Source organism: Doryrhamphus excisus, linkage group LG7, assembly GCF_037039965.1.
Source record: "Doryrhamphus excisus strain RoL-2023G ecotype Guam linkage group LG7, RoL_Dexc_Guam_v1.1, whole genome shotgun sequence".
Taxonomy (NCBI): Eukaryota; Metazoa; Chordata; class Actinopteri; order Syngnathiformes; family Syngnathidae; genus Doryrhamphus; species Doryrhamphus excisus.
In genome coordinates, this window is record NC_136363.1 from 23824988 (window position 1) to 23841331 (window position 16344).

The 16344-nt window shown below is 45.1% G+C and overlaps 3 protein-coding genes across 7 annotated transcripts; 1 reads left to right on the forward strand and 2 right to left on the reverse strand.

Moving 5' to 3' along the window:
• The first annotated feature begins 171 nt into the window (after nucleotides 1-171).
• Nucleotides 172-14004, forward strand: steap2 (STEAP family member 2, metalloreductase). 5 transcript variants are annotated; one of them, XM_078792546.1, is made up of 9 exons: nucleotides 172-290; nucleotides 820-899; nucleotides 2370-2543; nucleotides 7496-7882; nucleotides 8478-8644; nucleotides 9489-10016; nucleotides 11016-11180; nucleotides 11552-11881; nucleotides 12602-14004. In XM_078792546.1, exons 3-8 carry the CDS (start codon nucleotides 2462-2464, stop codon nucleotides 11843-11845), a joined length of 1623 nt encoding a protein of 540 aa, XP_078648672.1. In that variant the 5' UTR covers nucleotides 172-290; nucleotides 820-899; nucleotides 2370-2461; the 3' UTR covers nucleotides 11846-11881; nucleotides 12602-14004. The 5 variants fall into 5 exon arrangements, with proteins under 5 accessions (XP_078648672.1, XP_057916941.2, XP_078648674.1 ...); XM_078792548.1 differs by lacking the exons at nucleotides 172-290; nucleotides 820-899; nucleotides 2370-2543 and adding exons at nucleotides 5015-5379; nucleotides 5768-5879; nucleotides 6486-6682; XM_078792547.1 differs by lacking the exons at nucleotides 172-290; nucleotides 820-899; nucleotides 2370-2543 and adding exons at nucleotides 5016-5379; nucleotides 5768-5879; nucleotides 6486-6694.
• Nucleotides 1804-3905, reverse strand: alg14 (ALG14 UDP-N-acetylglucosaminyltransferase subunit). The gene is made up of 4 exons (XM_058060964.2): nucleotides 3722-3905; nucleotides 3253-3404; nucleotides 2378-2500; nucleotides 1804-2273 (listed from the first exon to the last, which is right to left on the reverse strand). Exons 1-4 carry the CDS (start codon nucleotides 3864-3866, stop codon nucleotides 2043-2045), a joined length of 651 nt encoding a protein of 216 aa, XP_057916947.2. The 5' UTR covers nucleotides 3867-3905; the 3' UTR covers nucleotides 1804-2042.
• Nucleotides 14005-14313: 309 nt separating the features above from the next.
• Nucleotides 14314-15765, reverse strand: mos (MOS proto-oncogene, serine/threonine kinase). Its single transcript, XM_058060961.2, has one exon. The coding sequence runs from the start codon at nucleotides 15685-15687 to the stop codon at nucleotides 14683-14685; it is 1005 nt and encodes a 334-aa protein (XP_057916944.2). The 5' UTR covers nucleotides 15688-15765; the 3' UTR covers nucleotides 14314-14682.
• Nucleotides 15766-16344: the final 579 nt, after the last annotated feature.

Genomic DNA, 16344 nt, shown 5'->3' on the forward strand with positions numbered 1-16344 from the left:
AATGTTGGTGATTTACAGCTCCATCCACACTTCCACCCTCTCCTGCCTCTCCTACTTCCTACGCTCCCAAGAGCAAGATCGCAGACACAAGTGGCCAAAATGACTTTCCTTTCCTTTGTAGGAAACTGGGTCAGGGACCATGGCTCACAGCTGGCCGGAGACAGCCTCAGTGTAACCCCCCAACCCCCAACCCCCCAAGTGGAAGTGGTGGCCCAGGGCCAGGGAGTCTGGCTGGGCTTCCCTGCTGAGAGCCATCCACACTGAATTGGTGAAAGAAGACGGATGGATTGGTATGTTCCTTGTTGAATTGAAAGTACATCGAAAGTACATCTGCGCTACACAAGAACCTGTCAAGTGAAGAACATGAAGCATGCAACATCAAGAATGAAACATCGGACTTTTTTCACATCTTACTCGTGCATGTCAATGACAACATTTGGAGAGTTGGGAAAGTGTGGCCTGGATTGATGGTATGATTTCTCACCAGTATGCACAAGGCGTGTTCAGGCTTCTGCAACAGGAAGTCTACGAGGCTGATAAAGACCGCTCGCATTCCTCTGATAGGACGTGCCTTGAAAACAAACACACAGGCTTTCATTGCTCAACTATCACCTGAGGCTGAATGCTCCATCTACTCTACCTTCTCCATCTCCTCTAGTGTACTTTGTGTACTCTACTCCATCTAGTGTGTGTACTACTATATGTAGTGTATGAGTACAAGCTATGATAGTAAAAGCAATTAAACAGAAGTATCTGTCAGCCGTGGCTTTCTTAGACTGCCAATGATCTCAAGCACATTGTCATTTTTTATCATTTCAGCTCTGTCAGCATCATCCCGTGTGTCTCCCTCACGGAAGGTTGAGGGTTCCATCCCCTGTCACCAAGTGTCCTTGAGCAAGGTACTCAGCCCAGCTTGAATGGGGTGATGGTGATTGCTTCTGTACTGCATCTCACACACTAAGTCACTGCAGTACACTAAGTATTTCATTGATTGGTAGTTATCAACACTTCATTTTTATGGTTCATATAATCAATCGTACAGAGGTGCAAACGCCTCAGGAGGGATTTTGGTGATAGAATCCCCACAGCAGAAAGTTTCCAGCTTCATGGGGGAGAGTGTGGATGCTGACAGTGGTGCTTTCCACCTCCCACTTCTTGCCTCAACCTGCTCAAGAATGTGTGCTTTTGAATTCTCTCTACCGACATTCCAAGTGAATCATAAGAAATGCAACGGTATTGTTGCCGTACAGTACATCTGCACTGGCACAATAAAGCCTACAGATGACGTGTACTGCATGGCCGAGTGTGTATTTAGAATCTGTACTCCATTCCGCCACACTACTACTACTAGTACACTGATGTGATTTTCTGAATGTTCTTTCAATCTGCAAGTCCCAAAAATTGGCGAGTTGGCGACTCATGCTAGACACGGCTAGCGGGGGCCCGCGTCCAACCCCATGAGACTCAACAATGTTCTTCCAAGAATGGAAAACTCTTCACCTTCCACGGGAGCATGATGGAAAAAGAACTCCCCCATTGATTCGAAAGAATAGATGGTAGGAATTTTGACAAAACACCCAGGCACATACTCTGGAGCTGACATGGCGTTTCAAAGCAGAGGTCAGCTGATTTGCATATAGTCTTCAATGGATGAATTTAGTTACCTTGATGACATTTACACCTTCTGTGGGAGGTCAGTCAAAGTAGATTTGGTGCACAATGCGCTGTTATACTTTGGAAACCCAGGTTCCACCCTTTTGTTTGTTTCATCGTCTTTGGGACAAACACAGGCTGAAATTGATCCTGTTTTATACATGATAGGCATGAAGACAGTATTTCCCCTTTTTTATGTGGGTGTTTGCAGTACATGAAATTATAGCTTCAAATTACTGTTTTAGCACACTCACCCGCTCGCTCTGTGATGTGCGTATGCACGTGGACACTGATTGGCTGATTGGTTACTGCTGAGCTCAACACAATGTGTCATATGCAGTACACACAGGTAACAATCATATTTACTCAATGCTGAGGAACAAGTAGTATCACACTATTCTTCCGAGGAAAATGGATTTGGGGTAGCGGTCCTTCAGACTGGCCCACTGCACAAAGAAGTAGTCTGCCATGTGGTAGAGGATTCTCCCTGTGAGCGACATGGTCTCCACTCGACAAACGCTTTCAACGTAAACAATCAGGACTTTTTTCATTCCCACCACTCCAAGCAGGAGTCCTGCCATGCACAGAGGAACACACGTTCCCGGGCCGTTGCACAGCACCTACAAAAACAAGCCAACACATTTTGAATGAAAAGCGCCAAAGATGACAGATGTTGACTAAGCCTCTCTTCCCACATGCTCTTCAATATGCTGAAGACGCTCACCATGTCGGGCCGGAGGCGAAAGACCAGCGGCACAGAATAACGCAGCGCATTCAGGGTGCTTATGACCGAAGAACTCCATGACTGATGCACCTCTCGGCTCCGTGGGATCCGATGAATGGCGTACTAGGAAACATTTACAGAAGTATTGGAAGAAGTACTGCATTTGGTAAGTCTACCACCTTGCAAAGACATCAACGTACAGTAGTGTGAAAAACTGTTTGCTCCTTTTTCCAATTGTAGTCAGTCAATGACAAAATGCTGCACTTTTTACATAAAAAAGTACCCCCCCCCCCCCCCCCCCCCGATAAAACATAACTGAGATGAATTCAGATCTGTTGGTGTGGAAAAGGTTCCAGAGCCCTTTCTAAAGACTTGGGACACCAGCCAACCACAGTGAGAGCCATTAACCACAAATGGCCAAAAAATGAAACCGTGGTGAACCTTCCCGGGAGTGGCGGGCCAACCACAATGACGCCAAAAGCACAGCCATGACTCATCCAAGAGGTCACAAAAGACCCCACAACAACATCCAGATAAGCGCAGGCCTCATTACCTCAGTTAAGGTGATGCTGGAAAAGCCTCCAATGTGGCTGAGTGCCACCGAGTCTGTGAAGGAGTTTGATGGTCAGGTTGTGAAGCGGGCAGCAGGAGGATTTGGCCAGCCATGGGCATTTGTAGTTTCACTCTTCTACCATTAGCTTTTGTGTGTACGCGTGGTAAGAGTTGTGCATGAATGCAACACGACATACAATACTACGGCACACCTTCATTCAATTTTTTTACAGTCAGCGTGTGAAGTCCACAAATCCTTGATTTTGTACATGCATTTGGTCTACTGGCTGCAGTATATATTTATACATACACTGTGTGTGTACCTGTGGGTCAGAGTTGAAGGACTCGTTGGATCGTTCGAAAGCACGGACTTTGTCCTCGCTCATCCTGTCAGTATCAGCAAGAACGTAAAGACGAGGCGAGAAGGCAGCAGAAAGACTCTCCATCAGCCTCAGCATCTCTGTAGTGTGACCACCTAAAAACAAACACGTCAGTGTTTCATTCACACCTGGTGGAATAATGCAAATGGAAAACTGACATATTTTGTGGTAGCATCATCTGACTTGGTCTTTGTCAGCATCTTTGAGTACTTTACGGTCTTTTGAGTGCGTTCATTTACGGACACTGATTACTACTTGGTCTGATTGTAGTATCAGCACTTTTAGTCGGAAAAAAACAGTCAGTCAATTACTCATCGAAGAGTTCCCGGATTAAGAACTGCATTCACGAGAAAACATTAGAAAACCCGCAAAGAAACAAAAGTGACCATAAATAACACTGCATATGTTTTACCTGATCCCGCAACGACAAGCACAGGAATGCGACCTTTGCTTTCGGGTTTATAGTTTGATACATTCCCGATAATTAAATATAAGCGGATAATACTAACAATGAATAGAATTATTATGATAAAGAAGGCTGCTACGACTATCGCCATGACTGCTACGATCTTCTTCTTTGTGCAAATTCTGGACGTTTTCTTTTCCACATTGCTTTGCCGCCACTGTGTGGTGGATGTTGGTTACTGCATGGCTTTACATACTTGGCAGTACTTTCCGTACCAATATGCGTACTGCTAAACTCCAATCCGGTTGTTTTCACTGGTGTATTCCGCATACATATATCAAGTAATCTGATCTTTTCAGTTTTCCTTCTTTCCTGTCCATGTTGCAATTAATTTAGAAGAATACGACTTGTTTTTAAAGCACTACATTGTGAAGTGCTACCTCCCAGCGGTGACTGCCTGCTATTGCACGATTATTTGTATTACTCTATATTTATTATTGTCGTGTTAGTGACATACTGTAAGTGTAAATGATGACACTTGCCATCTTTGCTTACTACACGGAGTTGAACGGAAATGAAGGTGACATAGTAACATACCATATTATACCATATTGATGCTTTTGACAATGGTCGCTTTGTGTGTGTTAGTAGAAATGTCCTAGCATGCAATGGTTTATCCTTATGGTCCTTATCCTGATCCCTAAGTATGCAAATAGCGTCTGCTCCTCCTGCAGCCCGCCCACGTCCAGCATTCTGGTGATGCAGGGGGGCTTCCACGGCGGTACTTGGCGTGAACTCACTCAAATATGATATATGGTATACAACACCGGGATCGGACCGGAAGCTTTGTCTATCACTGATTGGAAGATTGGGATGTCGGATCGTCCACGCATAACATGAACGCACCACGGGGCAGTGACAGACGCGGTTAAAAAGGCGTTCAGGGGAGAGGAAGGAGAGGAATCATCGACCGGATTTTACCGGCTGGTAGGTCACCTTGATTTAGGTCTGATGAACGTGAACGTGTCATCCACGCTACAGGTGTGCTTGGAGATGGAAGGTCAGAAGATGCATGTCTTCTTCTTGTACCTTCACAGCAGACTCTGTACATCGTGGATGCTCAACTCGTAGTGTAGCTGGAATAAGAATGGGATATATGAATTCGTATGGATGCTCTCCATTCTGCATCCTCGGCTACACAACCGGAAGACACGCTTCGAGATATGTTTCCTCATCGCAAAATCCTTTATCAATTGGAATCCAAAAACTTATTTTCTCCTGGAGCATGACTGCAGAGATGTGTACAACATTGCCACGTATCCTTATCGGATCTTAAAGAGGTCTGAACCCCGAGATCCAATTAAGGCATGTCCATATATATTCATTCACGCCGGAAAAAAGAGACTTAATGTATTTATGTAAGCATTTAAGTGTATTTAACACAGCTGCTTCATGTCCTAAAGTTAAACGTAACTATGGACAAAGAAGGTCCATAAACCTGTTAGGATTGTCCCGGGATTTCATACATCAATTGAGGTAGTGACGTTGAATATCGCGATATCCTGCGAGATCTCGTCTTGCGCGCTTTGCATTGTGGGCAGAAGTGGTCAACCGTCACAGTCACGTCCAAGAGCCTTTGGGACGACGGGCCACTACTTTGGGCGGTAAGTCTGCTGCATTTCCTTCATGAATATTTCCAAAAGTATCAGCTAAATGTATATTACTTTACTTTATTGAGTCACAATAAATAAGCGTCGTGTGGTCAGCGGGAACTGTCAATAGTCGTCCACTCCCTCAGTGGCACTGCTAATATACATTGGTTTTCACTTGGAATCGGTTTAGTGTCGAACAATTTTGTTTTGTTGACATTCTGTACCCTAGCATCAGCGATATGTTGTAGTGTTTTTGACTTTTCCATGAATAAACACGTTCACCTTTACATGTGACTATTAGTCGGTAACAACAATGCAATACACAAGGTTCGGAGGACCATCAAGGAGCGCCATCTTGTCGGCACGACATTAAAATCCTTCCTTGTTTGCACTTTTACAGTGAATGGTGCGTGAAGTGTTCCAGTGGTCTGGTCAGTGTGCTTCACCCACTGGCCATGGAGGGTGGAACCTGAGCCGCACACATCTCCGGAAAGTAGGATGTTGGAGGAAATGTAAGAATCATGGATTTATAATCTCAGATATTCCATAACTTAGGGCTGAGCGATATATCGATGTTTAAAAATATTGATCTTTCTGTTAAGCACAATATCAAAAACAAGCATATCGTTCATATCTATAGACTGATTTTGATGCGGAGGTCTCATGTTTCAAGATGGCGCTGGCCGAGTGCAAGCTAGTTGAGGCAGCTCCGTGTCTTCTGATGTGTTTTCAGTGTTTAATAGTGCTTTATTGATTACTTTCTTGTTTTATTGTGCCATGCCGACCCCTTAAGCAAGTGTGAGTCAGCGTTTTGAGGTCTGATTTTTTTTTTTATATTATTGATCCATTTTAATGACTGGTACAACTAAAGGGACATTGGTTTGAACAAATATGAGGATGAGAAAATAGCTCCTATAGTGTCATTCAAGAGCTGATACTGGCACCTTCCATGCTTTTCTTGATGATAACCACAACCACACTTCCTACATGAATGTCAGCATTGTACTGCCCAACACTCTTGGAAGGTAAATAAAGGATTGTACCAGGAATTAACCATTTTTCTATGACTGTGTATTAAGAAATGTCCCGTATTAATTGACGTCAATATCTTTTAACAGGACATGACTGAGGCCGTGGAGAAAACCACCTGGAGTCTACGTCACCAGAAAGTCAGTGGGTGTTCTGATGTTGGCATCGTCATGAAGGGTGTTGTGGTACTTCAAGTCATTGCAGCAGCCCCGCTGGTTGGACTTTTTTCCATCTTGACCATCAGGGTTCCTCCTCAACTCTGCTTCACATTGGAGGTGTTCCAAAAGTAAAAGTCATGGTAACTCTCATAGCCTTTAAGTTCACTGGTTCACAAAAGTGTTAGCATTTCTTCCACTACTGTGTTGCTCTTATTCCTGAATAAAGCTTTTGATGAAAGCGTTGATTTTTATCTTTGGTTGTTAGGGATTGAAGTGAATTGTTTAGTGATGGACTGTATTACACATTCAAATACACGATTGCTGGAATGGCAATAGTATAAGAGCTTTTGTTGCAAATAATTTCTATATTTGAAATGTTAAAAGTGTAAACTTTGGTTTTGACAGGCTTTGAACTTGGGGTGTATTGTTCTCTTAAGATGGTTGGTTGCCTGTAACCTTTGTTCAACAGAAAGCTTTATTTTCTATGCTGTGACTGAGTTGGTAAAACATTGAAAAACTGACATTTATTCGCTATTGATTGAGGATTTTACAGTATAGCAGAAATGTCAGTTGAATTCTTTACCTTCTCTTATTTGAGACATTTTCTTTTCAAAGGTTACTCTGACAGCCACTTTTGAGAAGAACAATGCTTTTTGTTGGAAAATCATGTCGGACTACAAAATATAAAAGCATGCAAAATGGGGAAAAAAGTATTGAAGTCTAAAAATAGTATTAGTATCAAGTTATTGAATAGCGTTGGAGTAAAGTGATAAAATGTTAGTTTAATCACATGGTATCAAGCTCAAATACACACAGGAAGGTTTTTTTAAGTTGCCACTAATCTAAATGATCTGAACAGGGTTTCTTTCCGTGTAGTAAAGGTGAACATGTTGATTTCTTTGGTTTGATTTCAATGGACACTTTTTATTTCCCCCCGGCAGCATTTCCTCCATCTTTGGATCCTCTAAAGCACAGAAGAAGATACTCAATGATGATCAGCAGTCACAACTCCGTGTCATCCCACCATCTCCACGATGGCCCCGCCTACCTCCTCCCGAAGATCAACAAGTGCGGAGACTTGCAGAGCCAACCCACGGTTGCAATTCTAGGATCAGGGGATTTCTCCAAGTGTCTGACTGTTCGTCTGCTGCGCTGCGGCTTCCACGTGGTGATTGGCAGTCGGTATCCAAATCAAGCAGCCCAAGTCTTCCCCCACGTGGTGGACGTGACACATCATGAGGACGCGGTGGGCAAGGCCAACGTCGTCATCTTAGCCATCCATCGAGAGCACTACGCTAGTTTGTTGGACCTCAAGCATTTACTGGAAGGTAGAGAACTATTCAAACTTACTGCATCCATGTTTGACTGACTTTCAGTGAGCTGCTGTGGAGCCCACAGTGTCCATCAATGCTCACGTATTAAGGGAATGTCTAGAAAGTACAAAGAAAATGTATGAATGAAGGTTACGGGTCTAGAAATGCAACAAACCAAACTACTGAAGACAAGTGAAAATACTGCGGGGGGAAAAAAACACAACGGGGCAGCGAGGAAGGCATGGTGAGAAAAAAGCCACTAAAAGCAGCAAAGGCAGACAGGGAAGGAAATTTCACACTTCTTCTACAAGGCTTGGAGTGTCCTTGGAGACAGAGCGTAAATACCCTTCTCTTCAAAAGATACATTGCGTTGTAATCAACATTTGAACAGTGCCCACCAGAGTGTGTGCTGGAGCCCATCCCAGCTGTCTTTGGGTGAGAGGCAGGGTACACCCTGGACAGGTTGTTGGAATGAAACTTCCAAACTCCACACAGATGCCGAACGGAGATTTGAACCATCTGGACACTGTTTTAGCTCTATTCTTTAGAAATGCTGGCAGTACGCAAGTAGGAGAATAATTCCAGATTTTTGGGACTTGTCTCCTTGCAGGAAAGATATTGGTGGATGTAAGTAACAACAGGAGGTTGAAACAGTATCCAGAGTCCAATGCTGAGTTCTTGTCCATGCTGCTGCCACACTCCATCGTGGTCAAAGCATTCAACGTCATATCATCCTGGGCCATGCTGCAGACCTCCCCCAAGGATGCCAGCACACAGGTACCAACTACACATTTTCATTGCATTCTTTTTGAAGTACATACAAGTCATTGCAAGATGTGATGTTGGAAACCGAATGAAATGAAAAAGTAACCAATTAGAATACAACTTCAGCAATTTGAAGTGACACAATTATTAAATGTCATGGATTTTGTCGATCATTTGGTAATGATTGTTGTGCAGCCAGTGTGGGTGTTGCTTGATTTAGGTGGCGTGGTACCCCATTCTCACATGTAGACTGTTTGGGCAAATTCTCATGTACCCTCAAGGATCCTTCCAAGAGTATAGAGTTGGTCCACAGCTCCACAACAAGAACCACACCACACTGTTACACCTGAATCTGAGTCACACCCAGAGCATCCTTCAAAACCTTAACTCCAGGGCCTTAAGGAGAGCCCTGCCACCAAGGAGCTTTTTGACCTCCTGGGAAACCATGAAGTGGCTTCCTCACTGTCGTGTTTCTGTGGGTGTGACGAGGTCTTTGAAGTATTCAATCCACCACTCCACACCAGCTCAAGTGGAGGTCAGCAGCACACCATCCCCACCATGCATAGTGTACATTAGCAATTGCTAACTTGCTTTTTGCAACTTCAGTTAAAATTGGTGGAATTGAGTTGGACTTTGGGAGACATTCTATCTTCAATTTGTCACCATGTTTCAAACCCAGACAAACCAACTCCAAGGAGGAAGTGCTTTGTGGGGCTTCTGTGCCATGAGGGTTTTTCACATTGTGCCTGTGAACTGTGAAGTCAAAGGAGCTAACAGCTAACACCTATATTCCAAAAAGGATGATAGAAATGATGCACTGATACATTTCCAGCATCTCTGCTGTGTTCCTCTGCAGGTGTTTGTGTGCAGTGACTCGGTGGAGGCTCGTCATCATATCATGGAGTTAGCCCGCCAGCTACATTTCCATCCGCTAGACATGGGTACACTATCTTCATCTCAGGACATTGAAAATATGCCCTTACGGTTGTTTCCTGGCTGGAAAGGTCCAGTCCTCACCGCTGTCACCCTGTCTGTCTTCTTCTTCGCCTATTCCTTCGTAAGAGATATCATCCACCCTTATCTGAAATACAAACAGAGTGACTTCTACAAGATCCCCATTGAGATGGTCAACCGGACGCTGCCGACTGTGGCGATCACTCTGTTGGCACTGGTGTACCTGGCCGGCCAGATAGCTGCCGCCCACCAACTGTACTATGGCACAAAGTACAGGCACCTTCCACATTGGTTGGAGGGATGGCTGCAATGCCGAAAACAGTTAGGCCTTCTAAGCTTTTTCCTAGCTTCTATCCATGTTCTCTACAGTCTCTGTTTGCCCATGAGGCGGTCTGAGAGGTACCTGCTGCTCAACACTGCTTTTCAACAGGTCAGAAACCATTTGATGCTAGTGTATCCATTACTATTGTTTGCTTTTTAACCTATATTTCCAAGTCCATAGCTTGTCTGACTCGCTGTATTAGCATAGAAGTGACTCCCTCAAAGGGCTGGGCGATATATGCATATTTTCAAAATATCAATGTTTACTTGAAGCACCATTATATGGATATAGACTGGCTTTGTGCAGTATCGGAGCAGAAGCAAGACACACGGCAAGAAATAAGCAGTATCTCATGCTATTACTTGATTTATTTATGTGTAGCAGACCAAAAACAAAGCCCACTACACTACCAGCATGGAGTTTGTTTTCCAGAGAGAAGATGAGAACGTGGTTGTTTTGATGCGTGGGTGACGGTGTGGTGTCCTTTGCTTGGTTGTCACTGAACATCTTGGATGTTCATAGCAAAGTCCTCAGTGCCAATGTGGGAACTTCTGGATAGTACTTTCTAACTTTGATCCAACACGACAAAACACAACCAACATCAAGAACGTGTCAGAGGTTTTCCCGATGCAATCTGTTCAAACCCCAAGCTAGCAGCCCACCAGCATGGAAGCTGCGCCTTCTTTGAGTCACCACTAATACCCAATGAATGTTTTGTCTTTCTTATAATAAATCACCACGAGCCAGTTGGAGTTGAAAAGGCAAATTATGTGAAAAAGATTTCTCAGTGGTGCAATGAGGAAAGGCGAAAGACAGCGATATCATTGTGTGAATTATGAATTTCTTGTGGCATCATGTTGGATTCAAGCCTGTGAATATTGTCACTCTGGATCCAAGTCTAGTATTCTCGGGGCATTGGATTGATGGCAAGTAGACAGGTTAAAGGGAACCATCCAGAACGTCCCACAATGGCATTGAATACGTTGTTATTCCGCTCAAACTGGATTTTGATATGAGGACGGGGGGACGTTGGTCGGGGGGAGTGGCAGTGCAGTAGTAGGTAGGACATTATTCATGGCTTTGTGTCAACATTGCCTGTGTTGGCAGGTCCATTCTAATGTGGAGAATTCCTGGAATGAAGAGGAGGTTTGGAGGGTGGAGATGTATGTTTCCTTTGGGATCATGAGTCTTGGACTCATGTCACTGCTGGCCATTACTTCCATCCCTTCTGTTCACCACACACTCAACTGGAGGGAGTTTGGCTTCATCCAGGTATGAACAGAATATCATCAGGCGTGGGATATTGAGGTTTAACCAAGATGATATTGTCGTTACCTGTGAGTTGGCATCCATTCCACATGCACGCTGCACTTCTATTTGTTGTGTTCTGATGTTGAAATCTGTTAAAATGAAGAAACTGTGAAAAGTTTATAAGATACTGATTTTAATACTGATGTTTATTTTGTTAGTGGGCAAGGGTGTAAAATGGCTCTTTTCATGCTTAATAAATAGTAAATGGCCCTACGCCAAAGGACATCTAAACAATGAACATGTCTTCATCATTCTGACACTGTGAATCAGACAAAATCCCAAATCAATGCAAAGGACAGTTGTTCCATCACGTTCTTGTGTCTTGGTTCTAGTCCACGCTGGGTTACATCGCTCTGCTCATCGCAACATTCCACGGCTTCTTGTTTGGCTGGAAGCGAGCCTTCGAAGAGGATGCTTACCGCTTTTACATGCCCCCCAGCTTTGTGGTGGCATTGGCACTGCCGTCGTGCGTCATCGCGGGGAAAGTGTTGATGCTGCTTCCATGTGTGGCCCACAAGCTCTACCGGATCCGCCGTGGTTTGGATCAAAGTCCGCATCAGAGCAAAAGCCTGGAGCCTTTTGGCTCGGCAGTCAACATTTCACCAGAGCGAGTCACAATGATGTAATGAGTACGCGTGCAACACTACGCCACCATCAGTCTGGTACGTACCAATGCTTTTAAGGTAACATTCTGGTTACACTAAGAACACAACATGCAAAACATAAAACTGCTTAGCTTCTGTGTAAACAACTTCAATGCTTTTTGTAATGGCATCTTTTGTAATACATCATGTAATGTATGTACATCATACATACATGTGTACATCATGTAATACATGACCTAACCCTTTTTGACCACCTCCACGTGGCCCAAAAGGAGAAGGAACGCTACCCCCTCTTCGTTTTACATGAATTACAATATATTTGGTCACTCCCTTTATTCCAAGTACTCTTTGCACTCTTTGCCCATGTTAGATAGGCACATGATAACAGTGTGCTACAGTAGAAGTCAAGGTCTGCAAGGACTGTAAATACAATCAGTATAGCATAAGATGAGTGCGTAGAGAGACTGTACGCGTTGGTAAGTATAAGAGAGCATTGTATTAGACAGCATTGTATGTACTATTATTATAATTGCATTATTTCAATGACACGACTGCCACTTTTTTCTTTTTGTTTCATGCAAGCAGCTAATTGTGCAATGAATACAATTCTCCAATGAAAAGAAAAAGAACATGGCATAATATATAGTAAGTAGTTTACAAGGCTTGTTTTTGGTAAAGTGCAAGGATGCAGACAAATAACAGTAAGAGTAAATGTTTGAACAGTATGAATGACGATTTTATTATTGATTAATTGAAGTGTTGTGTTAATAATTGCAGATGGAAGTCCCGCCCCCTTCCCTACTGAACAATGGCGGCACACTGCTTTCATCTTATCCACTCGTCTTTGTTGACGTATTTCACCTGGAAGGCCAAGCGCCCCCACACGGAAGATGCTTCTCAAACTCTGGCTTCCCCCGCTCCCCGAAGCCTGGACTGTACCGGATTTATTCACCATAAACGCTTCCTGTCCCTCAATTTTGATGTGTACCATAGAGGAAATGTGTACATCTGTGTACATCTGTGTACTCCATACTGAAACATGCGCCTATAAATACATGTACTGTTCTGTCACACAGCTGGTGATCCGTACAGAACACATCCTGCCCTGCCACTCATGTCTTATGATCATTTTAGTTCTATTCTTTTTCCGATGCTAACTGTGTATTTGAGGACCTTGAGCGGCGTGGCTCAGACGGTAGGCTGGCCGTCTCTCAACCTGAAGGTTGTGGGTTCGGTCCTCCTGTGACCATGTTGCAGTATCCTTGGGCAAGATACTGAACCCCTACTTTCTCCTCATGCTGCGTCATCAGTTGGTAAATGTGCTAAGTGTTTTGCAGGTAAAAAACATTTACTTTAACCATGAGTATTATGTAACAGTCCCAACTTTTGAAACACTTTCCTATAATACTGTCAATACTTCAATACTGTCTGTCTTGCAGGACATGTTTGTACTATGTACATACTTGTTACTTTGTGGCTTGTAGTAGTCGAGTAGTGTAGTAAGTTGTACTTGTCACTTGATTGTTTCAGTCGAGTCATGTTGTAGTTGTACTTGTGAGTACTTGTACTTGTGAGTTGGTGGCTTGCAGTAGTGAAGTCACGTAGTCGTTGGAAGTTGGTGTCTTGAGTCATTGTAAAAAACAGGCATGGAATGTACGTAGAGTACTTGGAAGCAATGAGCACAAGCACAAGATCCTATCTACAGCAGTGTTTCTTCTCGGTTTACAGCTAACACGGTGTAGCTAACTCATGTGACCACTCCTCCACACTTCCTTTTGGGCCGAATACATACTCGTGTGTGCACACCATTTTTTTTTTTTATTCTGTATTTTTTGTGCGTCTAAATTTTAATGGCGGCAGTGGCATGTTGTTCAGAAACCGGAAGGCTGGCGACCCTCACTCCCTCCTCGCTGTCACTTCAGCCGCCTCGCCCCCAGTGCTGACCACACTGGTGCATGAATGGGAATGAATGTTTGGTGGCGGTCAGGCCGTGGCTATCAGCCAACCGCAGGGCAGCTGCGGTACAGATGTAGATTACCACCACCAGTGTGGGAGTGACGAGTGAATGAATAATGGCTTCACTTTACTGTCACTGGCACTTTGACTACCTTAAAGGACGGAATAAAACCAGAATCATTGGGATTGAATGCAACGTGCACAAGGGCCACTCCATCAGATGGGGAAGACCTGGGTTCCGGGTCTTAGCTTGGGCATCTCACATGTTCTCCCCGTGTGTGGGGGTATCATGGGGTACTCCTGTTTGCTCCCACATTCCCAAAACATGCATGCGGGCCGGATCAGGCCTTCACATGGGTTTAATCTGGCCCGTGAGATGAGAAAGTATAAAAACAAGATGCATTTTCAATCAAATGAACTGATCTAATTACGACCTCTGGGTGGCGCTCCAGTTTGCCACCCCTGGTTTAATGCCTTGGTTGGGGAATGTGTGAAGAACAATATGTGAAATATAAAGAAAAGGTTCTTCAAAGGACACGTCAGCAAAATAGGAACGGTGTCATTTAATGAAAGCTAAATGTCATCACAACTTACATTCACAAAATATTAAAAGCTTCAAATGGTCCTCACCCCCCAACCCTCAAACCAGCAAAGTGCTTGCAGTACTGCAGTAGCACCACAGTCACTGCAGTAGCACCACTGCTGACAAAACTTGCTAAAAGTAGAACAGCCACACAAGCGGATGTTCCTCTCGAAGCCTTGGAAGCTTCTGCTACGTTGCTGTAGAAGAAATGATGAACGTGACACGCCAGGCTTCTCCCTCAATGCTGTCGTGGTCATCTCGTGGTCATGTCGTGGTCATCTCGTGGTCATGTCGTGGTCATGTCGTGGTCATGTCGTGGTCATCTCATGGTCTCTAGCTGAGTCATCACCTCCTGTGCGCTGAGCCTGCTGCGAACCTCTCCAGTCCAACATTTGCTCAGTAGGTTCTTGCAGAGTCGTCCTCGCTGAGACCGGAAGACAGCCTGGTCTTCAAGGGACGGCCGAAGGTTGTTTGCCACCACGGCGTAGAGCACGTGCTGCCTGTCGCCCAGGTAAGGCTGCCTGGACGTGATCATCTGCCACACGGTGATGCCAAAGGAGAAGATGTCGCACTTGGGAGACACACCTTCGCCCTTCAAGAGCTCCGGGGCTCGGTGCGTGTATGTGCCTCCCACGTGCCTCAGGCATGACGTCACGTCGGAAACGCCACCGTCCAGTTGGACGGAACAGCCGAAATCTGCGATCTTGCAGACGTCCTGACTGGACAGCAGGACGTTGGCCGGTTTGATGTCCAGGTGGACGATCCTATGGGAGTGCAGGAAGTGGAGCCCGTGCACGATGTCCAAAGAATACCTGAGCCACCTGTCCGCCTCCAGCGGCTCCACGCATGCGTCGATGATTTGCTGCATGTTCTCGCTGCCCACGAACTCCATCAGGATGGTTCCGATGCTGCCGTCGTCCTCGAGGTCCGCCGGAACACACGTGGTCGCTGCGACGACGCGCACGATGTTCGGATGGCGAAGGTGTGCGGCGTTCAGCTCTGCCCAGAAGCTCTGACGAGAAGCCAGTTTGTTTTTGGTGCACTTCTTGACTTTTTTCAGCGCAACGCTTCCCCCGAGATACGTCGCCTTGTAGACGGAACCGAACCCCCCGGAACCGACAGGCTGCACACAATGCAACTCCTTCCACAGGATGACAGATGACCACAGCCGGCTCGCAACGCGACCCTGCAGTCGCTGCAGTGGCACCTGTAAAGTGGAGCCGAACACTTGTTTGGACAAGGGACTGCTGCAAGTCCTGATGTCCGCCGAAGGACACATGTCTCCTTTTGGGAGCAGACGAGTGACGGGAATCGGCGAGGGCATCGTGCGCGTGGAGCGCGGCGTCACCGTGCCTTTTCAAACAGGAAACTGGGCTCGGTGGATCGATACAAATATCCACTTGAACGATACCAAAGGCAGGCTCCGAATCGGGTTGGTACTGTTGTCATGAGAGTCTATGGTGATATACTATCATGTGTGTCGTTAGGGTGCAGACTGGTGCATTGTTTTATTCACACATTGCTGCGTGTTGACTTTATTTTGCCTGTTACCACAAGTCAGCTGGGATAGGCTCCGGCTGACCTATGACTGTAATGGGGCAAGCGGTATCGGATTCATACCAAAATGAAATGAAGTTAATAAAGTTACTACTTTCTCTTTGTTGCAGAACTGCTCGCCCTGCCAGTCATGACAACATGGAGGAAGGACATTGGGTTGGGGGTCTGGCAGGTAAATGACACGAGCTCATGTGTTCACTGCGAACTACAACAAAGTCACAGCTTTCCAATCTTCAATCTTCAGCTTCAATCAGTCAATCAGACCCTGTGGTCCAATCTAACAGGACTCACCTGCTGACAATTGGGTGACAGGTTAGTGTCATTGCGTAGAGTGACAAAAATATCTAATCATACTGATATTACTTGTGAGGCGGATGGATTATATCTGGATTATTTCTGCCAACACACATTCAGACCGTTTTGT